At 39.0% G+C, this 20443-nt stretch overlaps 1 protein-coding gene across 2 annotated transcripts in view; it reads left to right on the plus strand.

Moving 5' to 3' along the window:
• The first annotated feature begins 170 nt into the window (after nt 1-170).
• Nucleotides 171-20443, plus strand: part of tox (thymocyte selection-associated high mobility group box) — a 56781-nt gene continuing 36508 nt past the window's right edge. For both annotated transcript variants that reach the window (XR_014870580.1, XM_085140309.1), the window contains exon 1: nt 171-840. Coding sequence is in view for 1 of the 2 variants with exons in the window: in XM_085140309.1 (XP_084996435.1) it covers nt 736-840 (105 nt within the window). In the remaining variant the exon portion in view is untranslated. The remainder of the gene's footprint in view (nt 841-20443) is intronic.

Consider the following 20443-nt stretch of genomic DNA (forward strand, 5'->3'; position numbering starts at 1 on the left):
AAACGCCTCATACAGTCAGTTACCACCAAAATAAAGTCACTCTCTGGGGAATAGTATATTCTTTTAAATCATTCATCATTATTTTAGTCAGCATGTTAATTCTACGGAAAGCCTGATAAAGGTAATATTTAATACAAATATTAAATCATCGCTAAGCTCTTATTTTTTTCTCCTGACAGAACCCGGGCTTTGTGAGGTGAAACGTACTTCCGGCTTCGTTGTGGCTAACTCTCGCTAACTTGACAGAAAAGCTCTTTGTATGACTGGTCCGCGAGGCACCGCAGCACTGAGCACACGCGCGGCGGCAGCAGCAGTAGCAGGAGCATCAGCAGTGGAGGAAAATTCAAACAGAGTCCCAAGCAGGGACAGACAGGGTCCACGGCGTCCCCTGTCCGAACCATACACAGGGCTAACGGACGCACTAGAGGAAACGGTGCTTTTTAAAAGCACTACTTCGTTTTAACGTTTGTTTTTAACGTGAGAAGTACGTGAACAGGGAACTTTGCTCCCCAGAGCAGCAGTTTCTTGGGCAGGAAAGCCGGTGTGTAGAGAACAGCGTCAGCCTAAAACTTCGCTGCCTCTCACAGCTTGGTTTAAGAATTATTTCACCAGTTACTTCTGTCTTTGAAAAAGTTGTTTTTTAGAGTAAGCTCAGGTTTTTGTTAAATCTCTTTAATTTTGACAATACAAAAGCAAGGAAAGAAACTCGGAAGAGAAGTGGATGTATTTCCAGCCATGGATGTAACAGTTTACCCGCCTCCTCCTCAGCCTCTAGCCGCGCCAGACCACAATAGATTGGGACAGATTTCCTACCCTGACCCGGCCTTTGGGACCAACAAGGTAAGTGGGGGAAATAAACCAAACTACCGCACATAGGCTTCTTCTGTTAGCAGATAAAATACACTTTTGTGTTGTCTTATTCTGACTTATTAGTCCCACTCAGCTGTCTCCCCTCTCCGTGTTCATGTTCCGCGCCCTGCCAATTAAGGGGTAATTAATTGGCTTGTTAGGCTCCAGTTAATTATCGTAGTTACTGAAGGTAACTACATTTGAGTGCTTCTTTTTATATTTTTCACTCACTAGAGGGTGCAGAGCCTGTAATTTTATTCCGACTTTGTCGTCTGTGATGTGATGACACCTATAATTAAAAAGACGCCCACTGGTAATAGAAAGGCCATCGGGTTTAAATATGCTGCATATTTGAAGTCCAAACAGAAGATGTATGTTTGGAATGAAAGAGATTTCAAGCATGAGGGAGGAAAACAGGATCTTTTTTGTAGTATGCTTACAGAGGTGATCTTGTGTAGAATTTGCAGTACTCATTTCTGATTCTATCTTGGTCAAGGTGAATGGAGTTTGGGAAGCAAAGGTCAGGGTTAGATTTACAGCAGAAACCTGGACCTGATAGGGATCCAGCATGGGTGGATGTGGATGCTTAGCTTATAGGTAGATTGCAGTTAAGGACTATCCATCCCCATCCAGTGTATGGGGATGTTTGTCAGAGTAAATTGTCTTGGTTCAATCAAATCATGCCCATTTGACAGTGAAAAATTGCCTAATTATTTAATTAGGTTTAGCTAATGACTGCATCCAGGTAAGTTGACTGTGACTGCTACTATTAACCTCGATTATCCTCTGTCTCAAATAGACTGGTTCATTTTGTAGTTTGGTACTTTTAAATAGAAGTAAAAAAAATAGTAATAATGAGTTCATTACAAGAAAATACTGACTTTAATGAGCTATTAATCAATAAATCATTCTAAGTCAATTGTGCACCTGTAGTTAAGGTGTGTTGAACCCTTTCTCTCTATTTTCTTTTACTTCAATCTGTTTTATTGACATACCATGCAAACAACAGCAACTGGAAGTTCAAATTAAATACTCATGTCATATAAAATTCTCCTAACAAACCTGTGCAGTAGTTTTCATGATCGGATTAAGGCCTTTTAACATCAAAATATCCATCAGGTCACTGACAAAGCATGTAGGATTAGTGTTAGGGTTGGATTTCATTCTAGCCACAAGCTAAACATGCAAATGTTCAGAAACTAGAAAAACTAAGTTTCCAAAGCAGGTTATATACATTCAAGTTTGCATTTCATTTTGTTTCCTGTAGAAACTTTTCAGCTAGTGCTGGAAAAAAGGTTGGAGGTTAACCTAACCCAGACTCGACTCGTAATCCTAGATTGGTCGCGAGTAACCTACTCAAGAGGGTAAAATGTAATGCGCACCGGGGGAACCAACAAAGGCAGGCCTGTAGTCTGATGTAACATTACAGTCATAACTTTTGACTCCACCTTTGCGTTGTTTCCACTGATGAGTTTAACTGAACTCTTTCTCATACGGTTGGGTCTGTGCCATTGCGTCTGTGCCCGACAGTTCAGACCTGATTATTTCCGAAGCTCTGGAACCCCAAAAATGCCACCATCAGGATAGTTCCTTCATTGTTGGCCACATGAACAACTGGAGACCATCTAATGAAACAGTCACACCAGCCATGGTGCTGTTGAGCTCGCTGACAAGACAGATGTTAGAAAATATTATATACCAGAGAATAACACTTAAAATGGAGAGAACTTACTTACAAATCACAAATTATGGGATGGGGCCGTAAAGTGGAAGTTGATTAAAATCAGTGAGAACCCATATTTCCTTTGGTGAAGCCCATTTTGAGTTCAAGACTTCTTGAGTTGCTTGAAGTGGTTAACCAATGATAGACATATTTAAATTAGTATGCTCATTGTTAAGTTCTTGTTCAATAATAAAATATGCTGATATACGTGTATATGTGCTGGAATAAGAAATATGCTCGGCTGATGGAGTCTGTGTATGCCACCGCTCTGTTTGGATTATGAATCAGTTTGGTAAAAGTGGGGAGACTATTTCTTGACTCTGACATGACCGTGCTGTGTGATCTCTGATGGTGCACAAATGTAATTTTTCTTTGAATAAAGTACAAAAATAGCAGATTTGGAGAACTTCTAAACTATATGCAGTTTGTAGGTCATGGAGCAGAAGTGATGACAAAGCTGTTGTGACCTCTGACCTTAATCTGTGGTTATTGGGCGTAAGCAGCACATATGTTAGTTATTCCCCCATTTTTTTTTTTTGATTTATTTATTTGTTACCGTAATGACTAAACTCACTGTGGTGTATACTGGGCTGTGTTTTTAAGCTCATAATCACATCAAGTGTGGAAAGGCCCCATATAGCACTGCGCCATGTTGTTGCTAGTGTGTATTTGTTTCAGAAAGAGGGAAGGAGAGATAGAAGATAAGAGCTCGGAGGATGTGGAGAGAGAGCAAGCCTGTGTGGTTGGGGGTAGGGATTGGAAAGAGAAAGAGAGAGAGAGTTGTTGGGGGTAGGGATGTTGTAGATGAGAGAGAGAGAACGCGAGTGAGGGAGAGGGAGACGCGCGCGCGCGCACACACACACACACACACACAGAGGAGGTAGAGTGTGTGTAGTGGGGGTGGGGCCACCAAGGTTTGTACTATTTTTTTTTTTTCTCTGTGTCTTTTGATTCACGGGCCTGTCGGCCTGATAGAAGAGATCATATTACTGCATGGAGGGGCAGAGAAAAACTGAAGAAAAGGGAGAGAGGCCAAAAGTAGGAGAGTTGATTAAACATTAATTCAGTTCTTTTAAAGACGTACTTGAGCTTCTTGCTTGGTTCTGAATCTGAAATGAGTGACTGTTTTCAGGAATTCAACCTCGAATACAGAGCAGTTTTACTTTTCTAAAGTGGCAAAATAAGGCTGATTGCACCCTTTGCTCTTACACCCTTAAAATACACTGCATTGAATAGCTTCACGGTGAGGCCCATGCTACTTTTAGCTTGTGAGTCTCTCTGTGTTACTGTCTGTCTGTTTGCATGTCTTTGGCAGAATGTGGTCTTAGAATCCTTACTTCATCAACAAATGGATTAAACAAGCTAAATTATCCATCAATCCAAAATAATCCGTTCTGATTAGAGCTCTGCATTAAGGCTGCTTTATAGCCAATTCATAACAACCTATTTCTCAAGGTTGAGTATGACAGCTACTGATAATGTAGGGTGTTTAATAAAAAGAAAAATGTTGGTGCAAAAATAATGAGTAGCTTGGTTGTGTGGAGAAATGTAATAAAAAAACAAAACTAAATATAAAGAGACAGTTTACAGCCGAGCCTTCTGGCATGCAATTGGCTGCAAATAAAAACCTCGAAGAATTGCAAGTAAACTGTGCAGCATGTCTGAATACAGTCAGAATTTTTACAGATGTGTTGCTACATGTTAATGGGTGTAAAGTTCAATAAGAGGTTGTTGTCACATAGGGTTGGGTGATTGGACGAATATATCGATAGTTTTTACAAGGGCAATTTATTTCTTTATTTACCAGTGAGTAAGTTTGCTAATAATGATGGAGCTAATAGACGCAGTCAACAGAAAAAAAATAGCACTGTTTTAACAGCAACCTCTTTCATCTGCGAGCAAATGCACCCTCCTCAGAGTGCGCCCAAATGCTTGTTGACGATTGCCGGTTGGAAAATTTTTATACATCGCCCAACTCTGTTGTCACATGATTCTTCCACCTCTGTCCAACATTGCTTGTGCTTTTAATATAGAGCTGGTTGATATAAGATTTTTTCATATCACAATATGTTTTTTTCATTTCAGGCGATAACGATATATATCACGATATAAGCCAAATAACTATATTTGTAAGATTTAAATGTGCCGTTGCTCACAAGTAAAATGTGAAATAATCAGCAGCTTGTTTTGATTTAAATATTTATTTCCCATGATAAGTTCAACAGGGTAGATGTACTTAAGGAACATGAGACTTTTTCAGATAAATAAAGGCAAATATTGCAAACTACACAAACGGCAGCCGCTAAAGCGTTTAAGTTTCAAAACAGAACAGACAAAACAGACTAAATTGTCAATTCCACTTAGAAACAAAATATTAATTCTAAAAATAAATCTTAGTTTGTTTTACAGAAGAACAGACAAAATTGACTAACTTTTGTCAATATCAAATAAACTGAGAACTAAAAGGAAATTCTCAATCTCTCCTTGTTGTATAGCTTAGCTTTTCAAACAGTTTTAACAGTTACATTAGTCTGCCAAAAGCCGAATGACGAATTAGCGCTTTCAGTCAGAGATTGAGCATGCACCGCTTTATTGTATTTTCAGACTTGCTTTCGGCACAATTTACAGTGCGCGCTACTCTGTTTTTTGTCAGACTTGAAATAGCCGAAACACCTTCACACTACAGAACGTCTATGGCTCTTCCGTTCGACAATCTCTCCGGCATTGGAACTATCATCTGTTTTATCTTTGGTAACCTTTGGTCACGCTCTCGGTTGATTTTTCTCTAGTTAGCACACTCATTTCCTCCATTACCCGGGCGGCACGGCGGCTGGCTGCTTCCCAAACAAATACACATGTGCGGCTTGGCACTTGTGCTGTACGTAACAAGTCACGTGACACTGCGGCTGTGATTGGTTTGGCTCTGCGCTAGTTAATTTGGATTGGCTGTAGGGGTGGGCGATATAAACGATATACGATAGAAACGATATAAATTTGGCCAACGATAGAGATTTTGACTCTATCGCGATAACGCATGTTGATGATGTCATCAAGCTGTCCCTGTTTTGGTTGAAAGCATCGCAGCGGCTAAAACCATTATCATCTGCAAATTATGGCGGGCGACAGTCATAGCAAAGAGATGAAGCACTTTTGAAATATGGGGAAAGCCAAAAACTGCGCTTCCTCCACTTCCGTAACATTGATTCATTAATGTTGAATTCTCTCGCAGCTGTTCTGTTCCCATGTTGTTGCAGTATATTAATAACTAACCTCGTTATTAGCATCCTGCTATACGATTGCATTTGTCCCTGACCACCAGAATCCCTCACATTAACTTTTATCGAGTGGAAAAAAAGTTGGCGTTCAGCTTCACTGTGCTAATGTTATGCTAACATAGCTGTGTTGCTAGCAATCACGTAGCACAACATTATATACCAGGTAGTCCAACTTCAGTAACCCTGCAAACGCCACTGCTGTTTAATTTTCTGTCTTCATTTATGTTGGAAGTGGTAGCAGAGCTGTACGTTTTAATTAGTTTCAAAAATCTCTCAGTCAGAACATGGTATGAAATGTTTAGGTGTAAACTAGCGAGCTAACTTCCTGTTAACTTCTAACTCCGTTAAATTTAATAAATTCTGTTTTCATGGATGCATGAAAACCGGAGGTTTCTTCCTGTTAAAAGGGAGTTTTTCCTTCCCGCTGTCGCCAAAGTGCTTGCTCATAAGGGGTGATATGATTGTTGGGTTTTTCTCTGTATCTATGAAGCGCCTTGAGGCGACTTTTGTTGTGATTTGGCGCTATATAAATAAAATTTAATTGAATTGAATGTAGATGTTCAGATGTAGTTTGTTTTGATTTATTTCCCCCCAAAAAGTACCTAACAAAAAAATCTGTGGGCAGATCTGCTTTTTAGATTTTGGTCTCCCTGTACCTCTGTGCCGCTAGTGAGGCACTCCTTCTTTCTCACCCTCTGTTGGAGAGTTAGTAGGCACCCAAAGTGTATGCGTTGTGGTAGAAAAACAACAGACATGTTCTGGCACACTCTGTGATTGATCATTAAACTTGTAAGTTTAACCAACATTGCATCAGGGCCAATGACTTATGTGCAGTTGCAGGTTATTTAGTTACACAATGTAGTGCTCATCCCCACATCCAGCTGTGAAAATATAAAAGTTATTGTCAATGTGTTATTTTTGTAAATCTTAGAATTCACTAAATGTTTTACACCCTCTGTCTTATTTGTAGGGCATCATTTGTGTTGCACGTAACAATGATTGACATCAGCTGGTCTGTGCTCTCGCTGCCAGATGGCATGGTGTATTTTTAATTGGAGCAACAATGTGTGCTTCATTCTTCTAGTTCATTTCTGGATTTTGTACTTTTTGTTAACAAAGAAACTGAAGGTAAAGAGCGTCAGGCTCGTCATCCCTGTGGCCAGCTGCTAGTTTTAATGAAAGTATATACAGAAGTGAGTTGTGCTGAACTGTGATTGGCTGACAGCGCTCATAGTGACTCTGAACAGATGTGAAAAGGAGAAGGTAATTTGACCCAAAAGTGAATTCACTGTAAATCTGAAGTACCGTGAAGTAACAGAAGTGCATATATGTCAACACAAGTATTTGTGGTGAAACTGTATGCAAGTGAGAAAGGAATGAATAAAGACTCGCTGAGAGAAAGAGAGAGACCCTAATGTAAACATGATGATTGGGTAAGCTGGGTGAGGTATTTCTAAAGCAAATACTGAGGAAAAAGTGAACATGGTGGAAAAAGGAGGGCATGAGACAAGAACAGAAAAACATGGGGGATAGACAGTAAGCTGTAGCTATTGAGGAATTTAGTTATTTCAGTATTCTATGGATTATTTTGTTGATTATCAGATAAATACTTTTGTCCTATTAATGAGCAGCAATAAATATTCTAAAGAAAAAATACAGGTCGTTCAAATCAAACTTCTCATTTGTTTAAAAATTGCAGTGTTTTAATAGTTTAACTGCATTGTGTTTACATGCAATATTATAATCTTAAAGAAAACATTTTCTTAAATGTAAAATAATCACAAGTACAGTCATGTCAAGGTGTACATGCAACCTAAAGTAAGGCGTAAAATCAAACTGCCTTTACTCTGGGAGGCTTTCTTACATTAATATGTAGCAAAGGAGTTCTGACAGTGTTGTGTCTCCTGGATATGAGGAAGATTTGGTGTGTGTTCCTGTGAGTGTGTTTACATGTTTAAGTGTGCAAGTGAAGGGGTGAGTGTGTGTGCCTTTAAGCCTGTAAAAAGAATATGTGGTGCCTGCAATGAAGAACGGCGAGCAGTCTTCTTTGCCCTGTATTTTGATGCAATGTTTCCTGGTCCAGAAAAAAAAGGACTTGATGATGGTGTAGATGTTAATAATTAATGTGAATAATCATTCAGTGTCCAACCTAACAGCGTTTTACCGGTCGAGGTATATTTTTACTGTCCTGTAGAAGAAGGGGTGAAAAAAGCTCTTGTTTTTATATTTTATATCAATCTACATAAATATGGCCTCATACACCCAGCCATGCCTTAGATTTAACCCTTCTTGCTGAGGTATCAGTGCTTGTAGGACGGCTGCCTAATTTAAACATCGTGCCAGACTAAGCTCATCAGACTAAGTTCATCTGCATATTTTATTTTAACTTCTGCAGATCTTTCTTTTGCTGTGTAAAACAAACAGCCATGGATGGGCGCAGCTACAAAGTTTGCTTTTCTTCACTTGGATCTTATTGAACAGGGGGTTTGATTTCTGCCAGCTGTTGTCAGTAAAGGTTTTAATGGCAGTTACAGTAACAAACACTGCTCTTTTTGCCGTCTCTTCATTCGCCTCGTCGCTCTTAACGTGTGTGTGTGAACGCGTGTGTGTATAGACCGACTCTGGCTTCATGTTAAACTCCTTCCATAGTGACAACTGAAGCATTGGAGCAAAAAATTTGCATTGAGGACTTTTTGTAATTGAGTTATTCAAGTTACTCGATGAATTGTTGCAGTCCTAGTAGACAGCGAGGGGAAAGACGAGGATTTGTGAAACACAGTTTTTATTTTATTTTATTCTTTTAAAGAAAGAAAAAGATGGAATAAGAGATTGTAAAGATCAGAAAATAGAGAACTGAACTTGTCACATCTGGCACATAATTTAGTTTAGTGCATATAATGTACTGTATCATGATTATTTTCTCTTACTGAACATGGTAACTGAACTATAGGTTTGGCTCTCTTTACTTTCTGTGGGTTGTTAGTAGGGCTGCCACAAACGATTATTTTGATAGTCGACTAGTCCCCGATTATTTTTGCGATTAGTCGACTAATCAGATCATCATCCATTGGACATAAAACGTACAGCTTATTGCACCAGTATGCATCTGCTCTTAATATAACTATCATTAGTTTACAGCTTTAAGTGTTTAAGGTATGTGCGAACTAAAAATAAAGACAAGATTAAAATTTATAAAATTTTAATGAAGTTTGCAGATTGTTTCGGTGAAGTTTAATAAACTCATTGCTATCTAAAATATAACAGGACACCGGAGTATATTCTCGGTGATATTTGATATATCTCGGTGATAGCAGATATTTGAGGTTTACACAGTTACGTTCTCGCCTGAAAATATCTTAAACGTTTATTTTGTGACCCAGAAAGAATAATAAGAGTAATATTAAAACTAACTAGCTTCCGCCATTGTTGGAAACTGAACAGGGCCGCGCTATGAATTCTGGGACACAGCTTCTTCTTCTTCGGGGTTTAACCGCAGCTGGCATCCTTGTACATGCAGTGCTGCCATCTTCTGTTTCAGTCCGTTATTACACTCTTAAATCCTACTACTTATTCCTGCGTCTTTTGGGATCTTACAAAGCTTCAAACGAAGCCTCGACTATTAAATTAGTCGTTGACGATTTTGATAGTTGACGTAATCGTGAGTAGTCGGCGTAATCGTGGCAGCCCTAGTTGTTAGTAAGTATTGTGTTATGGCAGGTGATGCTGGATTGTTTGGTGACAAAGAAACCACATAGCAATAATCAGCTGCCTCTCCATATCACTTTATCTGACACTTTGACATCAATGTCCATCAATGGTCTTACTGCCTCTGGTTCAGATCCAGGGCTATTTTAAAGTAGAATAAGTTTGATTGCTTCTTTACCTTCATATGCACCATTTTGGCATTAACCATCTTCATCCAACAGATGTCTTAAAAGTGCTTACTTAAAGGCTGCTGGCATCCCAGATCAGTAGCTTTTGAGATGGTTTATGTGCAGGTGGTTATGTGGACTCCCCATTTCACCACAAGTATGAATTTTTCAAGAATTGGGTCACAGCCTCTGCTATTGCTTCCTAAAACTGGCTTTCAGCTTCCTTCTGAGGAAGTATCCGACCAATCTAGGGGTCCAGGACATACCATGAAAACAGTGAATTGACAAACTTGGGAGCGTCAAATCCTTGGGGTGAGCCAAGGCTTAATAATACAACATCATCACCAGTTAACAGACTGTTAGATGTCGACTGAGGGTTTTCATACAACCCCAAATTAACCCAACAAACATGCCGGCTTTTACCAAAGCCGACAGGTTATTTGTTAAAGCATTCTAAGTCACCTTGGGGGACTTTACATTATCATCATCACACCCTGTTCTCCTCAGGCTCAGTGTACGCCTGCAGGGAACATGCTCTGTGTTCATGTAATAATAAATCTGCTCCACATGAGCTGGCTGACTTAGCTTACTGTATATTGTAATTGCTGGCTCACAGCCATGTCATAAACAGACGATCCTCTCCACTGTGAAAAAGAATGCACTCCTCACCAAACCCTGATGGAGGTATTAGCATTTTTAAAGAACAATCGCTGTCACTCAGGATTACAAAAAATGAATTAATAGGGATTTGGCAGTGACTTTAAAATGACATATCAGCAGTATGAAAATGTGCTTCTGTGCACAGTGAGTGAGAACTAACCTGCTCTTTGAGTAACAAAGTGCTATGCTGGACTGCTAGAATGCTCTTGTCATATATCAGCAGTGTTGGGTATTTAAAAAGTTGTACAGTACCTCCACAATAGTCTTACTCCTATAGCACTCTCCAAAGTGTCGGCATTTCATCTAATTATCTATCAGAACACAACCAATCAATCTGTCCGTCCGTCTGTCCGAGTTGGCTGTCATACACGCTACTGAACATCATGCCAACCCCCCCCTCCCGCACGATTGGGTGAGTTTCAGCACTGTTGCTTGTGTGCCGGTGTGTCTGAAAGTGTTTCAGTTGGTGGAATCATGGGGACAGGGTGGCGAGGGACTCCTGGTTGGTGGAGGGATGCCAAATGGAACAGACGGGCAGAGACAGTGCGCTGCCAGAAGGGACTAATTATCAGGATTTCATTTCCAAAACAAACATATTGCAATCAAATCACATACTGCATTCGTTGCTGCATTGTTCTGTGTGTGTGTGTGTGTGTGTGTACTGTATTAGTGACAATGACTTGGATCAATTGTCGTGGAAGAGATTGGATCAGTTCCCGAGGCATTATTCAAGAGCTGTTGCGGCCCATATTTATTTTTTTTCATTTTTTTTAGCACTCAGCTTTTGTTCCTGATCATACAATCATAACTGTTGCAGTGAACTGCTAATTACCATGGATAGATTGAAATAACTTTGTCACATTAGAAATGTGTAAACTTGTATCTGTTTTGACCCTGTTTCCTCTTCTCTTATAAACTATCTGAGACTTCAAACAAACTTTTCTGTGATTCTGCTGCGCGTCTCAGTGCATGGAGTGTGACGTGTCAGTGTCAATTTAATTCTCTCAGGAAAGTTCAGACTTTTTTCACAAAGGTGCTAGTTTATGATAGATTTTCATAAATGTTACTGTCACGATGTAAACCTCAAATCCTGCTGCAAGACAGTAAACGAAAACATAGCAAAAGTGAATGCACGCTCTGAAGTTCTTTCAGGTATTAAAATTTCTTGCAGTTATATAAGAAATGCTGGTGATGCCATGAGGAAATTGTGCGTAATATCATTGTATAATTAGTTAAAAGTTAAAACTGTGTAACTGTGTGAAAGCTTTCTGGTGATAAAACTGCAGACATTTAGGTGTGATCTGATTTACAGCCCCCCACAGCTCTAGAGTGACTTTCACTTCATAGTTTAGCAGTTCACTGTTTACTGCTGTCCAACACAATTACTGACATCTGTTACATTGACACACTTGGAGCAGGCCCTTAGTCCGACGGCATTTGTTGTTACCCCTGCCTCTTATACCTGTGTCCCTGAGATGAACAGCTTAGAAACATCCACTTTCTATAACATCATACAAAACCAGTAGGGTAAAAAAAAAACCTGTGTGGAATATCAGTGGGTCTGCTATTCGTGCTGTGGTTGTCCTGCCTCCTGCATGTTCTATCATGGCATCTCCTTCACCTAAACCACAGTATTTCCAGCAGCGAGGACATCATCTAATGCTCCATCTTACAAAAGGCAAAACTTCACACTGTTTATTCTCCCAGAATTTTCTACAGTTGATGCATTAAAAAAGTTTTTTTTATGCATCACTGTTGGGCATTAGTTTAACTCACTGGTTGAGCAGGTGGATGGCTTAAATACAGTGGCCAGAGTTCGAGTCCAACTTACAGCCTTTTGCTCTTGCTCTGTAAAGACAGCAGACTACTAAAGGCCACTATGCATTCTCTGCTCAGCACCAAACAGCAGTGTTGTTTTTTTTTTTGTTTGTTTGTTTTTTTACAGTGAATAAAAAAAAATTTCTCAATATCTTTTTCTCTTTTGGTCATTAGTAATGACACATAGCTATTAGACACAATAGCTGCTGCTGAGCTGAACGTTTGTTATCAAACAGGCGCCAGATCTTCTAGGATAATATTATTATCACTACAGTAGCTGATTAACATTAAGGAGGTAAAGAGTCAGAGGCCTTCTGGAGTTACGGTGGACCAGAAACAGAACAAAAAGAGAGTGCATATTGGGCTGACAAATTAACAGGTAACCACCAGCACACTTGCAGTTGAAAGTTTGTGTTGCTGGCTAACTGCTGGATGTGTACACAAGCACATTAATCTCATTATGTCAAAGTAATAGCCAGTTGTGTTGGTGTATTGAGTAATTTTGGCAAAGGCTTGAACTACACTTTAACGCTAAACTAACTTTTTTATGATCGTGCTCGATGGTGTAAAATCATAGACTGTATTTAAAGGATGGATTTCAGATCTGAAATATGAAACTGATCCAGAAGTTTTGTTAAACAAGCATCCTTTTTAATTGCCAGTGGTGGGCAAATGTCCTGGTCTGATGTTATAGAAGTCTAAATAAGAGTGACTCTTTAGCTCACTTGATCTGTGGGCTCAGCAAATATTTTCCTAAAGACTGGATAGTCTGTTTTGAAGTCTTGTTGAACACGGAGCAGATTTAAATGAAATGTGTATAACAGAATGCGTGACTTGTAAATCTTTTAAACTCATATATTGTATTCACAAAAATAAAGAAAACATTAATGAAAAATCCGACAAAGAAGACCTGCGACTGTCGAGGAGCTCGAATCCTGCATCAGACAAGAATAGGACAATACTCCTCTCAACTAGTCTCTTCCGTTCTGGAAGTTCAGACTGTTATTAGATGAAGAGGAAATGCTACAGTGGTAAACATGGCCCTCTCCCAACTTTTTTTTGCTATCCAAGTGAAAATAACCTTGTTTTTTCTTTAAAAGGTACATTTTCTCACTTTAAACAGTTTTCTATGTTCATAAAATATGGGATTATGAGATTGGAAAATCATTGCATTTTGTCTGTATTTACATTTTAGACAGCACTCCAACATTTTGGGGATTTGGGGTTATATATGAAGTGTATAGCAAAAGATTTGTCCCCTTGTTTAACACCAAATTTGCCAAATGTGTTAATAGCCTTTTATTTGACTGTGTTGCCTTCGTAGACCTACTTGCCTGTGTTTTGCTAGTCGAAACAAGTAATTCTTGAATAAGAACCTGTGTTCAGGCTTTTGTTCGCTGGTGGTAAGACGCTGTAATTTACAGAAAATATATTAGAAACTCAAAAGACAGTTTGTCTCATGAGATTTATTCAGATTTTATACTTGGATTACTGTTAGCTCCAAATTTAAAAAAAGATTGCTGCTATTTACTGGCAGCATAATGGGGAAATGGCCACCACAGAGCCAGCATAAACACACAGAAAAATATGATTAAACAGCTGTTTCAAGAATGTAAAATTTCCCTTCACACTCAGGCACGCATATTTGAAAGATATTTACATAAAAGTGCACACACACAGTCTAAATTTACAGTCAGGGTGAATACATTTAGCCAATAAAATTTGGTTTATATTGTTGTCGGGGTGACAAAGATAAGACAGATAAACAATTGCAGAGCTGAACTATCATAGCTTCCCACACAAGCACGTACACACACACACACAAGTCTTCCTGTCCTTCTCCATCTATCTCTCTGTACACACTTGTATTTTGATTTATGTCTCCTGATGTAGTTCAGAGTGAGCTTAAATCTATTCACTCTGGTCCAGCCAAGTAGTTTCAACCTCCACCCAAAACCATGAGTGATAAATATGGTTACTTTGTCTTTGTGACACATTTAGTCAAAGATCGCTTCACAAGAAGAGGACATGTCATGTTTCCCACTCCAGCTTGAGCTCTGTGCAAAGAGTAAGTCGAATCCAACGCTGCAAACACGCTGAGCACAGATCGTTTGTTGTACACGCATCTGCAGTTTTTATTGCTAAAGCTATGCCGTGATCTCTTTAAGCTAAAATTTTACTTCATCCTAAAAATTAAGCTTTTTTTTTTGGTTTTATGATTGGGGATTGATGATTCCTCGCACTTTCGATGATTTTCATTTGATTTTCAGACTCAAGTAGATTACAATATTGAGTGCGAATTAATGTAAAAAAAACCTGAATGAATTTCTGTAACCCTGACAAATGACTTCTTTTGATCTCGTTTACTACACATTTTATTTCTAACCTCTCCCCCTTTCTCTTCCACATTCTGCTCCCCTTTTTCTTGATGCACTGTATTCCACTGTATTCTTTTCCTTTGTCCTTGTCTGTCATCCTAATAGTCTCTCTCTCCCATTTCTCCCCCTTCCTCCGACCCTGACCCACTTAGCTGGCTGCTTGTTATTCAAACCTTTGCTTTACCCACACAAATACAGACTCACATACACAGAAATGAAGAAAGGGAGCAGCAGAGATGAGAGAGAGAGAGAGAGAGGCATGAGAGGGGAGAGAGTAAGAGAGAGGAATTTGGTTCGACTACAAACCTTGCCATCCTTTTTTGTTCTCTCAGTGGTAGGTTTGAGATGCACACTGATAACTTTTACAATCATTTCTGTTTTGTGGTACGACTACTGATAAGCATGTAAGTGTAAGAATGTCTGATTTTAACAGCAGAGTGAAATCGAAGACAAAACACCCAAAACAACACATTTTCACATAAAAGCCACACCGTGCTAATGAGGGTGCTTCCCAATCAGACTGACGCAGAGCTGCTGCCTCAGCCGTGAACTACTAAACCCCAAATTAGTTTTAAATACTAAATTAAACCTAGCTAGCTAGTCTTAATCAGGTACTTACGGTCGACAGGGATTATAAAACTGATGATTTTATATCTACAGGGTATAACACATTACACTAGGTTGGTTGGTTACAGAAATGCCGCCCAGAGAAGGTCACAGGACATATAGACCATTCATTGTACAGCACATTAGGTCTGCAAGCAGAACACAATCTCCAGGATTGCCAGTATCTTGCTAGTTGGGACTATTTATGCTCTTTTTTTGCTTCTTTCTTTTCTCGCAATATATTGAAATGAATGTGTGTGTGAGGATCACAAAAAGTGATCCTTTAGAAAGTAGCAGAAAACAGAGCTTGCTGTGATTAAGTGGTTAGCACAGCAAGATGGTTCCTGATCTGAATCCACTGGCCTCTCTGTGCCTGCATGGGTTCTCTGTTGGTACACTAGCTTTCTTCTAGAAGTTCATAGAAATGCATGTTAGGTTAATTGGCTGTAGATGTGGTTGTGAGTGTGACTGGTTGTCTATCTCTCTGGCATCTGTCTCAAAATGTACCCTGCCTCTTGCCCTGTGGTTGCAGGGATAGGCTGTAGCCCCACCGTGACCTTGGATTGGGGAAGTAGTAAGTTTTCTTTAAACAAAAACACTATTGCAATGCTAATAATAAGAAACACAGACTTTTGTCTCAAGCTTGTCTCAAACTTCTGACTTAAACTTTGCCAACCTGACACCTAATTTGCTACAAATTAGCTGCTATAATACCCGTACCTCCCACCCTAAACTGGCTGGGTAGTTAAGAAAATTGATGGATGGATTTTTAATATAGAGCTTAAAGTAATTTTGTTTGCAGAGACACTAATTTCTCCCCTCTCCATGTTTCACCCTGTGTGTATGTGGTGCATAAACACAGACTGTATATAGATGGAGAGAGGAACAGAGCGATCGTATCTCACATCATCAACTGAAAACGATGATATAAGGTCGGTTGGTTTATAGAGAATATAAACCAACCGATATATAACCGATATAACCGAACTGACTGTATGTTAATTTTGTTGGGGAAAATCCAGTAACCAGCTTGTTGCCCAAAAAAGTAATGGTTTCAAGTTGTGACTTTTTTCTTTTAATTTATATGAATGTTTACAATGGTCATACAACAGTACTGTAAACTGTAGCCATCTGCAGTGGGGATGATGTCAACTCTCTCACATAATGTCTTCAGGAAATTAACAATAAATGGCAGCCCAGCTATCAACCAGCTCATTAGTAACCTAAACAGATGAGCTGTGTTTTTGCTGAGATTGAGTATGTTGCACTGCTAATCAGCATTTGTGACTTTTTGCCCTCCAAACATAATTGTGATTTAGGGTTGCAACAATTCATCAAGTAATTTGAATAATTTGATTGTAAAAAATTCTCGACACACATTCTTTGCCTCAATGTTTCTTTTAAGGCACGGCTCTGCAGCAGATGTTTTAAATAATGTAAACAAAGAGCGTTTCACCCTCATTTGACGACTAAAATCAGACCTCCAATAGAAACGTATTTATGAGCAGCGCGTGAATAAAAAAGTGTGAAAAAACTGCCCACGCAGCCCCCAGTTTTTAAGTAAAAACACTGATAACACAGTACAGAGAGGCAGTGACGCTGGCACAGTTTAACGTAGAGGGAGTCTTTTTACAAACAGTGAGGAGCAAAGAGGCGGAGCCTTTATTGAATGAAAGAAAATATGTTTCTAGCTTCCAAAACAGCAGCGCTGTTCCTGTGATCAGCATTAAAACCTTTACTGGGAAAAAGCTGGTGGGAATCCTTCATCAAAGCACCTGATCAACAAACTCAGGCGTGAATAAAAGCAAACTTTGTAGCTGCTCCATCCACCACCGTTTGTTTTACACAGAAAAAATCAGCAGTAAGCCTCCAGAAGTTGTAATAAGATATGCAGATGAACTGTTATCTTAGTCTGATACATGTTTAAATTATACAGCCTAATGACGGCCGACAGCAGCCGTCCTATTTTACATGGAAGCTGTACCTGCAGCAAACAGGGGTGCGTCTAAAGGGGGGGATGGGGTGTACTAGACCTTATTAATTTCAAGGCTTTCGTAACTTTTTTTAGATTGAAAGTGAAATCATATAAAATACTGTATTAATTCAACTGCATTAATATTTAAAAATATAACAATAATAACATTCACAAGCCAATAAAAATGAGCCAACAACCTGAAGGTTGTTAAGTAGGCCACTGAATGATTATTAATATTAAATATTGCCTACACCATCATACGATCTGTTTTCAGCAGCACAAAAACATGAAACCTGTTAATGTCAGAAAGCCTTCCAAGAAGACAGAGTAAGGGTAACATTTTTATGTCTTACTTTAGATAATTATCTTTTTTAAAATTTGACTTTAATCTTTTAATGTACTTTAAATTATTTATATATTTTTGCATGTAAGAAAATGTTTTCTTTAAAAATTAATTTTTTTTTAACAGATGTTATATGCAGTTAAACTTGTAAACGTTGGTTTTCATTTTAGAAATTGCAATGAGCAGTTCATTCTGAAAAAACAGTGTTTTTTTTTTTTCTCTTTTGAATATTTATTAATGCTCATTAATAAGACAAAAGTATTTTTTACACAATTACTCGATTAATCAATGGAATAATCAGTAGATTACTCAATTACTTAAATAGTCCACAGCCGCAGCCTTATTGTGGTTAATGAATTGAAATGTGCAATCAGTAATAGTCTCTACATTGTGTAATGCCCCCACAATGATACTAGTGAAATCGAGAAATATTTGTCCTTGGTAATGTCGATGGCAAACCACCACCTAATGGTACCTCTGTCAAATAAATGTTAGTGTTTAGGTTGAGGCTGCATCATTTCAACACGGTTGCTGAGCGAATAAGCACAAATTCAAGTCATTGAAAGCAACTGAGATCTCTGTCTGTCCTTCTGACTTAATGAAAAGCCTAATAGATTCCACTCTGCCTCTCAGACTGAGCGCCCGCTGAAAAGAAATCATCACCATTTCTCTCCTGGCTTTTTTTCACCTCTCTGCCCTCATTCTTTCTCATCTCCTCTCTTCTCATGGCACTTACTGTAGGTTGAGAGCTGTATTTGTCCTTTAGATAGCAAGAACACATTAGCCACTTGGCTTAGCATGTATAAATGAGTATTTGTACCCTGGTTTGTAAATGTGGGTCTTGAAATTTTTTATGTTTTTTATGTAAAGTTCAAGAATTGATGAATTGTTATTTATGATTTGCAGAGGGTAAGTGTGCATGGCCACATTAACGCCACAATTTACAGTCTTAAGGCACCAGCATCAGGCTGAGGTTAGATCATACGTCAAAGCAGGTGGTTAAGATAAGAGCTGAGGCAGGTGCTCACATTGGTTGTGCTCGTGTGAGGGATATTACGCGGCCGCAAGACTAGAGGAACCTTCTTAAATGAATGCAAGCGGCACCTGAAGTGGAAATTATAAACGTGGATGAATTTGTCAGCTGATCAGTGGAAAGTAGCGCAGACTGTATTGTCAAGCTGTTGCAATACATCCTCCCAATGATAAATTATACTGATGCGAAAAAGTATTTTTGTTTTTTAAGTATTTGTATCCTTACACACTTGGCAACATACATCAGTTATGGTTAACTAACAATTGTTTTTGTTATCATCCATCCATTCGCTTCCGCTTATCCTTTTCAGGGTCACGGGGGGCGCTGGAGCCTATCCCAGCTGTCATAGGGCGAGAGGCGGGGTACACCCTGGACAGGTCGCCAGTCTGTCGCAGGGCCAACACACAGGGACAGACAACCATTCGCGCTCACATTCACACCTAATGGCAATTTGGATTTTCCAATTAACCTATCCCCACAAGCTGCATGTCTTTGGACGGAAGCCGGAGTACCCGGAGAGAACCCACGCAAACACGGGGAGAACATGCAGACTCCACACAGAAAGACCCCGGCCTGATGTTGGAATTGAACTCAGGACCTTCTTGCTGTGCGGCAACAGTGCTAACCACCGTGCTGCCCCGTGCTGCCCTGTTTTTGTTATCAGAGCAAATATATTTACTAATACTTGGCTAATAATAGCGGTTTGAAATAGCAGCCATACTCCTTCTTAAACTATTTTGTATGCAGATATATTTTAACCTATATTAGTTTGTTTGCCACTGTGTTTAATGAGATAAAGAAAGAATCAAATGTAGTAACAAATGGTAAACTTGTCAGTCATCAGTCATGATCCATGATGGTTTTTTGCATGTTGCTATTTGTGTATATTTCTGAAGGGCTTCCCTGTAATTTTTGTGTGTGTGCCGGTGAGATGTCATATAATCAGGTCAAAGGTCAATGGAAGAAGCTAAGTTAGCAGTGAAGTCAGCAGGTCTGCTCGTTTCTTTTTGTCCTCTGATTTTTCTGGGAAACCCACACAGAGAAAGAATGGCGAGGAGAGAGATGCAAATCTCACCTTTCCTGTAATTGTTATGTTTTTTTGAGGACGTGTTCCTTGTAAGGCATTAAAAATTAACTGTTAATTCTACCAGGCAACAAGCAACACTGTTCTTTGACTTTCTGTTGACTCTGTAAACCTACACCTCATTTGCATAATACCCAACAGCTGGCAAATGGATAGAGCAGCTACACCTGTCTGTCCACCTGTCACCTGTGTGTGTATGTGTGTGTTAGTCTACAAGAAACAGTGCTTTGCTTTTACCCACCTGTTCAAATGTTGTTCTTCTGTTTGTGTTTGTCTACCAAGACCAAGGATACCATGATTGATTTGAATATGGTTTCTGGATTCAAATACTGTTTTGTTTAGTCCCATGACTTGTGTAGGCTTTTATTAGTAATAGTCACTGCTGTTTTACACTAAAGCAGTAGCAGTCAGAACCTTTATACCATAATAAAAGTACAGCACACCTAGCCTAGTCTGGCTTTACAAAAATGTGTGAACAAATGTGTCGTTCTAAAGAGCTCAAAGAATTGAAGTGTAGTATTATAAATAGGAGGCCACTGTTGTCAGTTTGTGAAATTTCTTCCCTCTTAGTAGGGCTGGGCCATATCATACCATCCACGGTAATACCAGTATAATGTTGGGCAACGATAAAAAAAGGAAATATCGCGATAGAATATGGGTAGACACAAAAAACAGCTGCTTGTTTAAGTGAAAATACAATGGGGTTTTTTTTTTTTTTTTTGCACTAATAAAGTTGTGGAGTTGTAAAGTATTTTGTCTAGTGTCAATTATATCAGTTATATCGTTATCGCAAATTTTCAAATGTATATCGTGATAAATATTTTTGG

The sequence above is a fragment of the Neolamprologus multifasciatus genome, chromosome 18 (genome assembly GCF_963576455.1).
Source record: "Neolamprologus multifasciatus chromosome 18, fNeoMul1.2, whole genome shotgun sequence".
NCBI lineage: Eukaryota > Metazoa > Chordata > Actinopteri > Cichliformes > Cichlidae > Neolamprologus > Neolamprologus multifasciatus.